Source organism: Salvelinus sp. IW2-2015, linkage group LG4q.1:29 (genome assembly GCF_002910315.2).
Source record: "Salvelinus sp. IW2-2015 linkage group LG4q.1:29, ASM291031v2, whole genome shotgun sequence".
NCBI lineage: Eukaryota > Metazoa > Chordata > Actinopteri > Salmoniformes > Salmonidae > Salvelinus > Salvelinus sp. IW2-2015.
This window is the reverse complement of record NC_036842.1, coordinates 64,450,172-64,465,296: the sequence shown is the minus strand read 5'-3', so window position 1 is coordinate 64,465,296 and position 15,125 is coordinate 64,450,172. Positions and strand designations below refer to the sequence as shown.

Here is a 15,125-nt window from a genome sequence, read left to right as displayed (position 1 = left end):
GCGCAAGGACAGAGAAAGTGATGATGTATGATGGGTATGTAGAGAAACACGCCTGCACATGTGTGTAATGATGATTGTATGATGACACCTGAAGCAGTGCACCGGGGAGTATGTGTCGCCCACATGGGCAAGCCTGTATGGGGCATTGATCTGCTGGCTGTGGTGTGGAAATGGAGATACATCTGGAGTCTATCCTCTCTCTTATCTCACACACCGGCGTATCATTGAACACAGACAGACACCATGGCTCGACATGCTTAACATAATCCATGGGCAATATAGAGTGCTGCTGATTGTTCCAAACCACCGTACCGTTATGAGGAAGTACTGGTGCTGTTGATTCAGAGTACAATATACACCAAACTAATTCTCTACTGATAAATGAGGACATAAATGTGTGATGATCTGTGCTGTGGTTTCATAAGAGGAGGTTTTACCTGTAAATGCACATAGTCATAGTCCTCCAACCAGCCCTCCTCGGTGTCTCGTACGGCGGTCACTGGTCTCCTCCTCGGCAGTGAGCTTGGGCGGTGACGGCAGGGCGGGGACTGGATGTTGGCTCTCCCGTCTCCCATCTGATAGGCTGAGATGTTGTTGTTGGTCATCTGACCCATGAGGTCAGCGGCGTGGGGGACGGGGCAGAGGAACCTGCTGCTGCTTGTTTGTCCTTTTGAAGAGCAGCGAGGCGTTGCCATGGAGAAAGGAGGCCAGCTGTTTTGGTGTCGTCAGGCACACCCCGGGCACACATGACCAGCCGGTCCAGGTCATCCCCACTGCTGCCTGCTGAGGGCGTCATCAGTGCAGGAGGGGCCCAGGCCACAGCATCCAGAACCTGGCTGTACTTGACCAGGCCCTGGAAGGCTTCCTCCATCTTCTGCACCTGCTTGCCCAGCTTGGCCTGTAACGTGCGGTCAGTGGCCTGGGCAGAGTTGGCCACAGCCCCCTGGCAAACTCCAGCAGGTCCCTGACAGCCACCCTCATCCTTTCCACCGCCTGCCTGATGGCTGCAGGTTGGCCTCCATCTGGGTGGGGCTGCGCCAGTTCCCACTGATGAAGGACATGAGGAGGGAGACGGAGCCCTCCACCCCCTGCTGCAGGCGGGAGAGGCGCTCCATGGCCTGATCTAGATCCAGGATCAACAGCTTCCCCGGGCCGGCCTGGCTGGGCACCACCGACTCCCTGACTGGCACCATGTCCAGAGAGGAGGTGGACAGGTTGCTGCGGGTGCTGCCCGTGCTGGAAGCAGACAGGCGTTTGAAGCTGACCGTCAGCTCCTCTGTGGTGCCCGCATCTCGCACCACCTGAGGGGGATGTTCATAGATGGAGTCCTCGCCTGCAGGCCGCTCGCGGGGGAAATCGTACACATCCTGGGGTCATGGGGTCCACCCTTCCTCAGACTGGCGGGGATGTCGTAGATCTCCTGACCCAGGTGGGCGTCTGGGTGGTGCTTTCCGGTGAGGGGAGGGGGAGGGATATCGTACACGTCTCAGGGATGGGGGGCTCAGGCCCTCCGGGGATCAGATAGCCCTTGCTCTGGCTCTCCAGACTCTTCAGCTTGGCAAAGTGGGGGGGCACGTCATAGGTCTCCTCCCTGATAGGAGCGTCTGGAACATCCTTACTGACGGAGGGGGGAAGTCGTACACCTGGGAGGGAGACAGAGGCAACGTCAAACACACACACTGTACTTACCCTCACTGCCATAGGACATCATAATGATGTCAAACACACATTCTGATAAGGAGAAGGGGTGGTTACTTTAAGACACCACCTATCAAGTACAGATGGGAAAGCCCACTGTGACTGATGAGTATCCCCCTGTGTCCCTCTACAACAACAACAGACAGAGAGGATGTGTTATGGTGCAGTAGCTGCAGCCTCACCGTTTGCTGAGAGAGAAGTTGGCTCTTGTCCACACTGGGGGGCGTGTCATAGATGTCTTGACCACTGGTGGGGCCTTTCACCGCCATTGGGGGCGTGTCATACACCTGGGGGGGGGGGGGGGGGGGAACACAATGCACAGAGAGATAAAACACACACACCCCACAATAAAAAACAATTTACATACACACATCAGATATACACACACACACAACACACACACACACACACCACACACACACACACACACACACACACACACCACACACACACACACACACACACACACACACACACACACGTTCATACTTGCACACATACAGACATACACATAAATATACAATCAGCAATAAGAGCTCAGTTACAGCTGCAGCAGACTCAATTTATGAGCATATTAAAAAGGGAGGAACAAATTAAATCAAGCTTCTGAGGGCGTGTTGGATGAATCCAGTTTAATGTGGAGGAGGTGGGGAGGGCGGGAGGACCCAGACACTCTGCCCACTTGTCCTCTAATCTCGTCTCTCCTGGGCCCCTCTTTTCTCCACTGCCTTCCCTACAAGGGGAGGGAGCATTATTGAGGCTGCAGGCTGAGAGGGGGCAGTGAGGCGCTGGACACACACAACATGGGGACCATCTCTCCCACTCCTACACAGAGGACACACATCCTGTCTGGGACTGCCCTGACACGCACACAGGGAGCTGGACGGACTGGAGCAAGACCAAAGTTGGAAACAACTGAAGAAAATCTTTATACAGCAGAGACCTTAACCTCAGTGCTAACTCTGTTCTGACTAAACCTCTGTGACACTGGTCAGTTGTGCCTTGCCTGACGACTCACCCTGAATATATTTCCGCTGCTCTAGCGATCGCTACATTCAGTCTGAAACTGACATCCTAAAGTTGTTGTTTGACTTCAAAATGAGGGGCACCGTACAAAACAAATTCATCAGCGATTGGATGGTCTCCAACAAATATAACCAAATCAGAGTATCAAAGTTATAACGTGTCATGTAAGCCGGGTCTGGCCCAACCCATCAGTTTCTGGGACCAATCAGAACAGTCAGAATGTGTTTACATTCTAGAAATCATATGGAGGGAGGCAAATCCAGACTCATCGCGAGAAAAAACATCAGTTGGCCCAGAGCGATGTGGATATGTAGGCAGGCAAAGTTGTGGCATGCAATCGCCACGGTAGGACATGTATGAAAACTATAAGGATATGTGTGTGATGCCCACAAAATGCAACATTCAAAATAATGTGGAGATATTACTGCAACAATGCTGCAGAATGTGTGTTGAGAGGATGCCTATTGCAAAAGTTCTCTTTTCTAAGGCACTGTTAAATTCAATACAATCCCACAATGCACTTCAGCCTGGAGCAGCGGCAAGGGAATTAACTTTGCCGTCAGTCTTGTATGAGTAAACTTCTGGAACACTGCCCTGCAGCAGCCACAGTCCTGTCTCTCTCTCTCTCCAGCCCAGGAAACGTCTGTTGTTTTGCACACTACTTTTACAGCTTTGATTAGTAGAGTATTTCACAACTACACTGAACAAAAATATAAACATGCACAATTTCAAAGACTTTACTGAGTTACAGTTCATGAGGAAATCAGTTAATTAAATTCATTCATTAGCGCCTAATCTCTGGATTTCACATGACTGGGAATACAGATATGCATCTGTTGGTCACAGATACCTTTAAAAAAGTAAGGGCGTGGACCAGAAAACCAGTCAGTGGCTGCGGTCCAACACTTAAAAGACACACCCTAAAACCTTTAGGACTACCTTTAGGACAGCCTTGCAAGAGTGACCAAAAGGGTGTTTAGCATCCCCAGTGGCTCTGTAAGTGTGGAGAATATATTCTCCACTGCTGGCCGGCTCTCCAGGCACCATCACATGAGCCTGAAGCTACAGACTGGCCAAACTCATGTTTCTAAAAATGAATTCAAAAGCACTAATAAGTCATTTTAATTTAATTTGTATTTAATTCTAATTATGTATCGGCCTATATGTTCTATTTATAGACTATAAAGATTAAAATGTTGTTTAAAGAGCTTTATGTACCTACAAACCTATTGTGTCACACCGCAAATGCTTCAATGTATTTCTTTGTAGGCTACAGCCTTGAAATAATTGAAATACTATAGACGATCCCGCAGGTGAATAAACCAGATGTGGAGGTCCTGGGCTGGCCTGGTTACACGTGGTCTGCGGTTGTGAGGCCGGTTGGACGTACTGACAAATTCTCTAAAACTGTCACATTCTGACCTTAGTTCTTTTGTTATTTCTTTGTTTTAGTATGGTCAGGGCGTGAGTTGGGTGGGTTATCTATGTTGGTTTTTCTATGTTGGTTTTTCGTTTGGCCTGGTATGATTCTCAATCAGAGGCAGGTGTCGTTAGTTGTTCTGATTGAGAATCATACTTAGTAGCCTTTTTCCACCTGGGTTTCGTGGGTGGTTATTTTCCGTGTCAGTGTTTGTTCCACACGGAACTGTTTTCGGTTGGTATTTCATGTGTCGTTTGTTGTTTTGTTTCTGTGTTCGTTCGTTATAATAAAGAGCATGAACACGTACCACGCTGCGCATTGGTCCTCCGATCCTTCTTACTACTCCTCCTCAGATAAGGAGGAGGACAGCCGTTACAAGAACCACCCACACAACCGGAACAAGCAGCGTGGTAACGGGCAGCAGCAGCAGCGATCGCAGGACTCCTGGACCTGGGAGGAGATTCTGGACGGCAAGGGACCCTGGGCACAGGCTGGAGAGTATCGCCGCCCCAAGGCTGAGCTGGAGGCAGCGAAAGCCGAGAGGCGGTGGTATGAGGAAGCAGCAAGAAAAGCCCGGATGGTAGCCAGAGAGGCAGCCCCAAAAATGTCTTGGGTGGGGGGGCGCACGGGGAGTGTGGCTAAGTCAGGTAAGGAGACCTGAGCCAACTCCCCGTGCTTACCGTGGGAGAGAGAGGTCCGGGCAGGCACCGTGTTATGCGGAGAAGATGCATGGTGTCTCCGGTACGTGTGCATAGCCCGGTGTGGTACATAGCAGCGCCTCGTATCGCCGGGCTAGAGTGGGCATCAAGCCAGGTGCCATGAAGCCGGCTCTACGCATCTGTCTCCAGTGCGTCTCCCGGCCCGGGGGTACATGGCACCAGCCCTACGCATGGTGTTCTCCAGTACGTGTGCATAGCCCGGTGCGGTACATAGCAGCGCCTCGTATCGGCCGGGCTAGAGTGGGCATCAAGCCAGGTGCCATGAAGCCGGCTCTACGCATCTGGTCCCAGTGCGTCTCCTCGGCCCGGGGTACATGGCACCAGCCCTACGCATGGTGTCTCCAGTACGTGTGCATAGCCCAGTGCGGCCTATTCCACCTCACCGCACTGGCATGGCTACGGTGAGCATTCAGCCAGGTAGGGTTGGGCAGGTGCTCGAGACCTGTAGTGTGCCTCCACGGTCCGGTCTATCCGGTGCCTTCTCCACGCACCATCCCTCCTGTGGCAGCCCCACGCACCAGCTCTCCTGTGGCAGCCCCACGCACCAGCTCTCCGTGGCAGCCCCACGCACCAGCTCTCCTGTGGCAGCCCCACGCACAGCTCTCCTGTGGCACCCACGCACCAGCTCTCCTGTGGCAGCCCACGCACCAGCTCTCCTGGGCAGCCCCACGCACCAGCTCTCCTGTGGCAGCCCCACGCACCAGCTCTCCTGTGGCGGCACCACGTACCAGGCCTCCTGTGGCGGCACACCTACCAGGCCTCCAGTTCCAGCACCCCGCACTCCGCCTGAGGTGCGTGTCCCAACCCGGTACCACCAGTTCCGGCACCACGCCCAGGCCTACAGTGCGCCTCCAGTGTCCAGTATGCCCTGTTCCTGCTCCCCGCACTCGCCTTGAGGTGCGGGTCCCCAGCCCGGTACCACCAGTTCCGGCACCACGCCCAGGCCTACAGTGCGCCTCCAGTGTGTCCAGTATGCCCTGTTCCTGCTCCCCGCACTCGCCCAGAGGTGCGTGTCCCCAGCCCGGTACCACCAGTTCCGGCACCACGCACCAGGCCTACAGTGCGCCTCGGCAGGCCTGAGCCGCCCTTCAGTCGGCAGCCCCTTCAGTCCAGAGGCGTCTGAGCCGCCCTTCAGTCCAGAGGCGTCTGAGCCGCCCTTCAGTCCGAGGGCCCTTCAGTCCGGAGCTGCCCTTCAGTCCGGAGCTGCCCCTCAGTCCGGAGCGCCCCTCAGTCCTGAGCTGCCCCTCAGTCCTGAGCTGCCCCTCAGTCCTGAGCTGCCCCTCAGTCCTGAGCTGCCCCTCAGTCCTGAGGTGCCCTCAGTCCTGAGGTGCCCCTCAGTCCTGAGGTGCCCCTCAGTCCTGAGCTGCCCCTCAGTCCTGAGCTGCCCCTCAGTCCTGAGCTGCCCCTCAGTCCTGCAGCTTCCCTAGTCCTGAGCTACCCCTCAGTTCGGAGCTCCCCTCAGTCCTGAGGCGCCCCTCAGTCCAGAGGCGCCCCTCAGCCAGAGGCGCCCCTCAGTCCAGTGGGGTCATTTATTAGGGTTCCCAGGCCAAGGTCGGCGGCGAGGGTCGCAATTGAAGCGGACTAAGACTATGGTGGAGTGGGGTCCACGTCCCGCGCCAGAGCCGCCACTGCGACAGATGCCCACCCAGACCCTCCCCTATAGGTTCAGGTTTTGCGGCCGGAGTCCGCACCTTGGGGGGGGGGTACTGGCACGTTCTGACCTTAGTTCTTTTGTTATTTCTTTGTTTTAGTATGGTCAGGGCGTTGAGTTGGGTGGGTTATCTATGTTGGTTTTTTCTTGGACTGGTATGATTCTCAATCAGAAGCAGTGTCGTTAGTTGTCTCTGATGAGAATCATACTTAGGTAGCCTTTTTCCACCTGGGTTTCGTGGGTGGTTATTTTTCGTGTCAGTGTTTGTTCCACACGGAACTGTTTTCGTTGGTATTTCACGGTCGTTTGTTGTTTTGTTTCTGTGTTCGTCGTTATAATAAAGAGCATAACACGCCCCCCGTTCCGTGTGGAACAAACACTGACACGGAAAATAACCACCCACGAAACCCAGGTGGAAAAAGGCTACCTAAGTATGATTCTCAATCAGAGACAACTAACGACACCTGCCTCTGATTGAGAATCATACCAGGCCAAACGAAAAACCAACATAGAAAAACCAACATAGATAACCCACCCAACTCACGCCCYGACCATACTAAAACAAAGAAATAACAAAAGAACTAAGGTCAGAAYGTGACAGTTTTAGAGAATTTGTCAGTACGTCCAACCGGCCTCACAACCGCAGACCACGTGTAACCAGGCCAGCCCAGGACCTCCACATCTGGTTTATTCACCTGCGGGATCGTCTATAGTATTTCAATTATTTCAAGGCTGTAGCCTACAAAGAAATACATTGAAGCATTTGCGAGTGTGACACAATAGGTTTGTAGGTACATAAAGCTCTTTAAACAACATTTTAAATCTTTATAGTCTATAAATAGCACATATAGGCCGATACATAATTAGAATTAAATMCAAATTAAATTAAAATGACTTATTAGTGCCTTTGAATTCATTTTTAGAAACATGAGTTTGGCCAGTCTGTAGCTTCAGGCTCATGYGATGGTGCCTGGAGAGCCGGCCAGCAGTGGAGAATATATTCTCCACACTTACAGAGCCACTGGGGATGCTAAACACCCTTTTGGTCACTCTTGCAAGGCTGTCCTAAAGGTAGTCCTAAAGGTTTTTAGGGTGTGTCTTTTAAGTGTTTGGACCGCAGCCACTGACTGGTTTTCTGGTCCACGCCCTTACTTTTTTAAAGGTATCTGTGACCAACAGATGCATATCTGTATTCCCAGTCATGTGAAATCCAGAGATTAGGGCCTAATGAATGAATTTAATTAACTGATTTCCTCATATGAACTGTAACTCAGTAAARTCTTTGAAATTGTGCATGTTTATATTTTTGTTCAGTGTAGTTGTGAAATACTCTACTAATCAAAGCTGTAAAAGTAGTGTGCAAAACAACAGACGTTTCCTGGGCTGGAGAGAGAGAGAGACAGGACTGTGGCTGCTGCAGGGCAGTGTGTTCCAGAAGTTTACTCATACAAGACTGACGGCAAAGTTAATTCCCTTGCCGCTGCTCCAGGCTGAAGTGCATTGTGGGATTGTATTGAATTTAACAGTGCCTTAGAAAASAGTACTTTTGCAATAGGCATCCTCTCAACACACATTCTGCAGCATTGTTGCAGTAATATCTCCACATTATTTTGAATGTTGCATTTTGTGGGCATCACACACATATCCTTATAGTTTTCATACATGTCCTACCGTGGCGATTGCATGCACAACTTTGCCTGCCTACATATCCACATCGCTCTGGGCCAACTGATGTTTTTTCTCCGCGATGAGTCTGGATTTGCCTCCCTCCCATATGATTTCTAGAATGTAAACACATTCTGACTGTTCTGATTGGTCCCAGAAACTGATGGGTTGGGCCAGARCCGGCTTACATGACACGTTATCAACTTTGATACTCTGATTGGTTATATTTGTTGGAGACCATCCAATCGCTGATGAATTTGTTTTGTACGGTGCCCCTCATTTTGAAGTCAAACAACAACTTTAGGATGTCAGTTTCAGACTGAATGTAGCGATCGCTAGAGCAGCGGAAATATATTCAGGGTGAGTCGTCAGGCAAGGCACAACTGACCAGTGTCACAGAGGTTTAGTCAGAACAGAGTTAGCACTGAGGTTAAGGTCTCTGCTGTATAAGAGATTTTCTTCAGTTGTTTCCAACTTTGGTCATGCTCCAGTCCGTCCAGCTCCCTGTGTGCGTGTCAGGGCAGTCCCAGACAGGATGTGTGTCCTCTGTGTAGGAGTGGGAGAGATGGTCCCCATGTTGTGTGTGTCAGCGCCCTCACTGCCCCCCTCTCAGCCTGCAGCCTCAATAATGCCTCCCTCCCCCTTGTAGGGAAGGCAGTGGAGAAAAGAGGGGCCCCAGGGAGAGACGAGATTAGAGGACAAAGTGGGCAGAGTGTCTGGGTCCCTCCCGCCCTCCCCACCTCCTCAACATTAAACTGGATTCATCCAACACGCCCTCAGAAGCTTGATTTAATTTGTTCCTCCCTTTTTAATATGCTCATAAATTGAGTCTGCTGCAGCTGTAACTGAGCTCTTATTGCTGATTGTATATTTATGTGTATGTCTGTATGTGTGCAAGTATGAACGTGTGTGTGTGTGTGTGTGTGTGTGTGTGTGTGTGTGTGTGTGTGGTGTGTGGTGTGTGTGTGTGTGTGGTTGTGTGTGTGTGTGTGTGTGTGTGTGTGTATATCTGATGTGTGTATGTAAATTGTTTTTTATTGTGGGGTGTGTGTGTTTTATCTCTCTGTGCATTGTGTTCCCCCCCCCCCCCCCCCTCCAGGTGTATGACAACGCCCCCCCAATGGCGGTGAAAGGCCCCACCAGTGGTCAAGACATCTATGACACGCCCCCCAGTGTGGACAAGAGCCAACTGCTCTATCAGCAAACGGTGAGGCTGCAGCTACTGCACCACTAACACATCCTCTCTGTCTGTTGTTGTTGTAGAGGGACACAGGGGGATACTCATCAGTCACAGTGGGCTTTACCATCTGTACTTGATAGGTGGTGTCTTAAAGTAACCACCCCTTCTCCTTATCAGAATGTGTGTTTGACATCATTATGATGTCCTATGGCAGTGAGGGTAAGTACAGTGTGTGTGTTTGACGTTGCCTCTGTCTCCCTCCCAGGTGTACGACTTCCCCCCCTCCGTCAGTAAGGATGTTCCAGACGCTCCTATCAGGGAGGAGACCTATGACGTGCCCCCCCACTTTGCCAAGCTGAAGAGTCTGGAGAGCCAGAGCCAGGGCTATCTGATCCCCGGAGGGCCTGAGCCCCCCATCCCTGAAGACGTGTACGATATCCCTCCCCCTCCCCTCACCGGAAAGCACCACCCAGACGCCCACCTGGGTCAGGAGATCTACGACATCCCCGCCAGTCTGAGGAAGGGTGGACCCCATGACCCCCAGGATGTGTACGATTTCCCCCGCGAGCGGCCTGCAGGCGAGGACTCCATCTATGACATCCCCCCTCAGGTGGTGCGAGATGCGGGCACCACAGAGGAGCTGACGGTCAGCTTCAAACGCCTGTCTGCYTCCAGCACGGGCAGCACCCGCAGCAACCTGTCCACCTCCTCTCTGGACATGGTGCCAGTCAGGGAGTCGGTGGTGCCCAGCCAGGCCGGCCCGGGGAAGCTGTTGATCCTGGATCTAGATCAGGCCATGGAGCGCCTCTCCCGCCTGCAGCAGGGGGTGGAGGGCTCCGTCTCCCTCCTCATGTCCTTCATCAGTGGGAACTGGCGCAGCCCCACCCAGATGGAGGCCAACCTGCCAGCCATCAGGCAGGCGGTGGAAAGGATGAGGGTKGCTGTCAGGGACCTGCTGGAGTTTGCCAGGGGGGCTGTGGCCAACTCTGCCCAGGCCACTGACCGCACGTTACAGGCCAAGCTGGGCAAGCAGGTGCAGAAGATGGAGGAAGCCTTCCAGGGCCTKGTCAAGTACAGCCAGGTTCTGGATGCTGTGGCCTGGGCCCCTCCTGCACTGATGACGCCCTCAGCAGGCAGCAGTGGGGATGACCTGGACCGGCTGGTCATGTGTGCCCGGGGTGTGCCTGACGACACCAAACAGCTGGCCTCCTTTCTCCATGGCAACGCCTCGCTGCTCTTCAAAAGGACAAACAAGCAGCAGCAGSTTCCTCTGCCCCCCGTCCCCCACGCCGCTGACCTCATGGGTCAGATGACCAACAACAACATCTCAGCCTATCAGATGGGAGACGGGAGAGCCAACATCCAGTCCCGCCCCCTGCCGTCACCGCCCAAGCTCACTGCCGAGGAGGAGACCAGTGACCGGCCGTACGAGACCACCGAGGAGGGCTGGTTGGAGGACTATGACTATGTGCATTTACAGGTAAAACCTCCTCTTATGAAACCACAGCACAGATCATCACACATTYATGTCCTCATTTATCAGTAGAGAATTAGTTTGGTGTATATTGGTACTCTGAATCAACAGCACCAGTACTTCCTCATAACGGTACGGTGGTTTGGAACAATCAGCAGCACTCTATATTTGCCCATGGATTATGTTAAGCATGTCGAGCCATGGTGTCTGTCTGTGTTCAATGATACGCCGGTGTGTGAGATRAGAGAGAGGATAGACTCCAGATGTATCTCCATTTCCACACCACAGCCAGCAGATCAATGCCCCATACAAGGCTTGCCCATGTGGGCGACACATACTCCCCCGGTGCACTGCTTCAGGTGTCATCATCAATCATCATTACCACATGTGCAGGCGTGTTTCTCTACATACCCATCATACATCATCACTTTCTCTGTCCATTGCTGCTGTTGTTGCCCTTACGTGCAGCAGTATTGTGGTTGTGAAAATGCAATAGGAACAGATGATTTTAAGAYGATATGATATCATTGTGGGTGGCAGGTAGCCTTGCGGTAAGAGTGTTGAGCCAGTAACCAAAATGTTGCTAGTTCGAAGCCGACAAGGTGAAACGTCTGTCGATGTTCCCTTGAGCAAGGCACTTAACCCTAATTCTCCAGGGTTGCAGTTGATAATGGCAGAGCTGTGACCCTGCTCTCAGAGTTGGGATATGCAAAAAAACACATTTCCAATTCACTCATACATATTAATACACACTTGTTCATGTGTGAAATAGGAAAACTATAAGCACCCACCAAATTATTATTATCTAAAAGACATTTATATATTCACTGTTTCAGTGCTTTATGTGTGTGTAGCACACTAACATACAAACCCTGAATTCATGTGTCAGCTACCCTCAGGGTAGTGGCAGAGCTGCTGTGTGTGGTCTGGTCTGATATGAGCTCATACTGCCCTCTGCTGATTAGGAGAATTATCACACGTTGAGTCAGACGGATCATTTTATATGGGTGATCCTTCCTTGAGCCAGTAGAATTCAAATTCCATCCCAGCATTGTCTGAGCGTGTTTGTGTCTATGTGCTTGGAGCAGAGTAAGTAAGTTTACTCTTSTTACCGTCCTTTGGTTTCCAGGGTAAGGAGGAGTTTGAGAAGAATCAGAGGCAATTATTAGAGAAAGGGACCAGACACAACAAAACCACACTGGAACAGCAGCAGGTGAGGACCTGTGGGTCTGTCAGTGAGCGAGTGGGTGTGTAAATGGCTGTGTTTAGACAGGCAGCCCAATTCTGATATTTGTTTTACTAATTGGTCTTTTGACCAATCATATAAGAGCCCGGTTTCCCAAAAGCATCTTAAGKCTAAGTTCATCTTAGRACAATAGGATCCAATGGTTCTAACGATGAACTTAGCCTTAAGATGCTTTTGGGAAACCGGGCCCAGATCTTTTCACATCAGATCTTTTTCAGAGCTGATCTGATTGGTCAAAAGACCAATTGGTGAAAAAAAAGATCAGAATTGGGCTGCCTCTAAACGCAGCCTTTGTCAGTAATAAGGGAGTGTATATGTGACTGTAGTGTTACATTGGTGTCTCAGAGGCTGAGGTTTCAGTCAGTTCAAATGGGATGTTTACAGATCAGGCAGATATTTATTTACTCTCTGTGTTCCCATCTACTGCAGCTGAAACAGTTTGAGCGACTGGAGCAGGAAGTCAGCCGGCCAATCAACAACGATATCTCAGGCTGGACTCCGCCTCCCCACTACCCAACGGCCCAGCGGAGCAAGCTGAGCATGGGCGACCGGCAGCTGCTGCTCTTCTACTCGGAGCAGTGTGAGTCCAACGTCACCACCCTCACCAATGCCATCGACGCCTTCTACTCCTCCATCAACAACAACCAGCCGCCCAAGATCTTCGTGGCTCACAGCAAGTTTGTCATCCTCAGCGCACACAAGCTGGTGTTCATCGGGGACACGCTCTCGCGACAGGCCAAGTCCCCAGAGGTGCGGGCRCATGTGGCMCAGCACAGTAAYRCKCTGTGTGACAAACTCAAGGACATCGTGGTGAGCACCAAGACTGCAGCGCTGCAGTACCCGTCCCCCGGTGCGGCGCGAGACATGACGGAGAGGGTGCGGGAGCTGGCCGGCTGCACACAGCAGTTCCGCATGGCTCTGGGCCAGCTGGTGGCCATGTGAACCTCCTGTCCTGAGACACTGATGTGGGGAGTCCACACTGGGACACACATCATCCACCCACCCAGTGGGCCACTGTCACAGACACATGGACCCTTCATCCTCCTCTTGTGCTTTTTATTTCAAAAAAGGACAATTATCTGACTGGGCTGGGCCATTGGTTGTAAATTAATCATTGTAAATATTTAAGTTACTATTAGCCAGAAAAAAAGTGAAAGAAAATGAACTTCCACTATATATATATATATATATATGTTTTTGAGACCTTATGGAAAACATGATGTAGTTTAGACAATGTCCATTATTATTATTGTTGCTATACTGTAATTATTGCTCYKATTATTATAATTGTTATCATTATTGTTATAATGCGTTGATTAAGGATGTTTACATTTCAAACACAATGTATGTAGTACTTAATGCTGTTTTTCATCCCAGATGATCAAATATGGTGGATTTTGTAAAAGTAATGTACTTGTCAGGTGAGCTGTAGGATATGTTGACAGAAAATGAATAGCTTTCCTTGGAGCTGTCAAAGGAGGCTGGGGATCGTGTTGTGAGTGTAAGGCATTCTGGGTAGGGGCTGGGAGGGAGAGGTTTCCCTGACAGTTAATAACATTCTCAGATATACTGCTGTCATGGGACAGGATTCATTTGAGTAGTTCTACATGCTAATTAAAATGCCCCAATTAGAAGACTGTCTTATAAAACTATCTCTTCCTTTGAGATAGAAGTCAGAATGAAAAGAACAAATCTGATTTGGAGGTAAAAAATCTGAGGTTAAAAGAAATATGAATTTACTTATTTTTTTCAGCATTACAACTTCCCTTGTTCTTCAAAGCACAAAGCTTTATCCGTCTGTCTGCTGCTCCTAGAGTGCTTGTTATATCCACCACACTCTCCCAGACTCTCTCATAGTCCTGCATGCTCTCTGTGATCTAAAAAGGGTTGGTTTGGACTCCTCTGTGGCTCCACTGTTCTAGAAGTCGCCTGTGTTCCAGACCAGGCTCTCTGCTCACCTCATACAGGAATAACTCTGCTTTCCCTCCCCCTAGCACTTCCTGGACAGCACCACTGCACCCTGCAGGCCAGGGAAACCCGCTATGGGGGTAAAGGTGTGAGAAGTGCATTTGTATCATTGGCATACACTCAACACCCTTGTAAATTGATGAGCAAATTAGGGAGTGGTTGTTTGTGAGCTGCATCTCTGCATTTTACCAAATGTATGTGTACACACACACACACAATATTGATGGTAATGTCTGTTTGCATAACAGTAACCATTCTTGACACTTCAAATGACTGCAGCAGCTGTATCATAACCCCACTTCCAATAGCTGTACCAGAGGTATGTGAGTTAGCTTGGCCAGTGGGTGGGTTTTACTAGTTCTTGAGTCCTGGAGACATCTCCACATGAAGCAGAGGAATCTGCTGCCACTCCAGTTTCCATTGTCCAGTTTTCTAAAACCTGATTGGCTGTATTCTAAGTATCAGATTACATATTGTACTATAAAAGCACTGCAACATGTTGTTGTGGATATAGTTGAAACCCCTATCAATTAAAAATAATAAGTTGAAAACAAAGCAGACTGGTAGTTGTGGTGATGTCATTATAGTCTCAAATCTGTGTTTTAAGATTTGAAATATATATGTTAAGGACATTGCATAACTGGAAAATATATGTTTAATATATTTTCATTAAAAAATWAACTTCAAGCCTACTCTCTCTTTAAGAAGCTATGTGCTGTGAGTGAAATTGCATATACTAGAAATGCTTATAGTTAATTGGAAGATAATTGTACCCCAGTAACTTCAGCACGAACACCAACTCCTGAGAGATACCTGATCTCCTTGTCAACTGTGTCTCTCCCTCCCTGGGGCTCTGTATGCTGGACCGCCATGATTTTATATATATATATATATTTACAGTACCAGTAAAAAGGTTTGGACACACCTACTCATTCCAGGGTTTTTCTTTATTTGTACTATTTTCTACATTGTAGAATAAAGAAACCACTACAAAAGGACACCAATAAGAAGAAGACACTTGCTTGGGCCAAGAAACATGCGCAATGGACATTAGACCGGTGGAAATCTGTCCTTTGGT

General features: G+C 50.0%; 1 protein-coding gene and 1 pseudogene across 1 annotated transcript in view; one reads left to right on the top strand and one right to left on the bottom strand.

Annotated features, from left to right (window-relative positions):
- The window catches only part of LOC139027591 (breast cancer anti-estrogen resistance protein 1-like), a 2,365-nt pseudogene extending 180 nt beyond the window's left edge, over nt 1-2,185 (bottom strand).
- The window catches only part of LOC111962362 (breast cancer anti-estrogen resistance protein 1), a 60,119-nt gene extending 45,385 nt beyond the window's left edge, over nt 1-14,734 (top strand). Inside the window, exons 4-7 of the mRNA XM_023985405.2 lie at nt 9,279-9,386; nt 9,625-10,839; nt 11,963-12,046; nt 12,509-14,734. Coding sequence (XP_023841173.1) covers nt 9,279-9,386; nt 9,625-10,839; nt 11,963-12,046; nt 12,509-13,021 — 1,920 coding nt within the window. The 3' untranslated portion in view covers nt 13,022-14,734. The remainder of the gene's footprint in view (nt 1-9,278; nt 9,387-9,624; nt 10,840-11,962; nt 12,047-12,508) is intronic.
- The last annotated feature ends 391 nt before the right edge of the window (nt 14,735-15,125 follow it).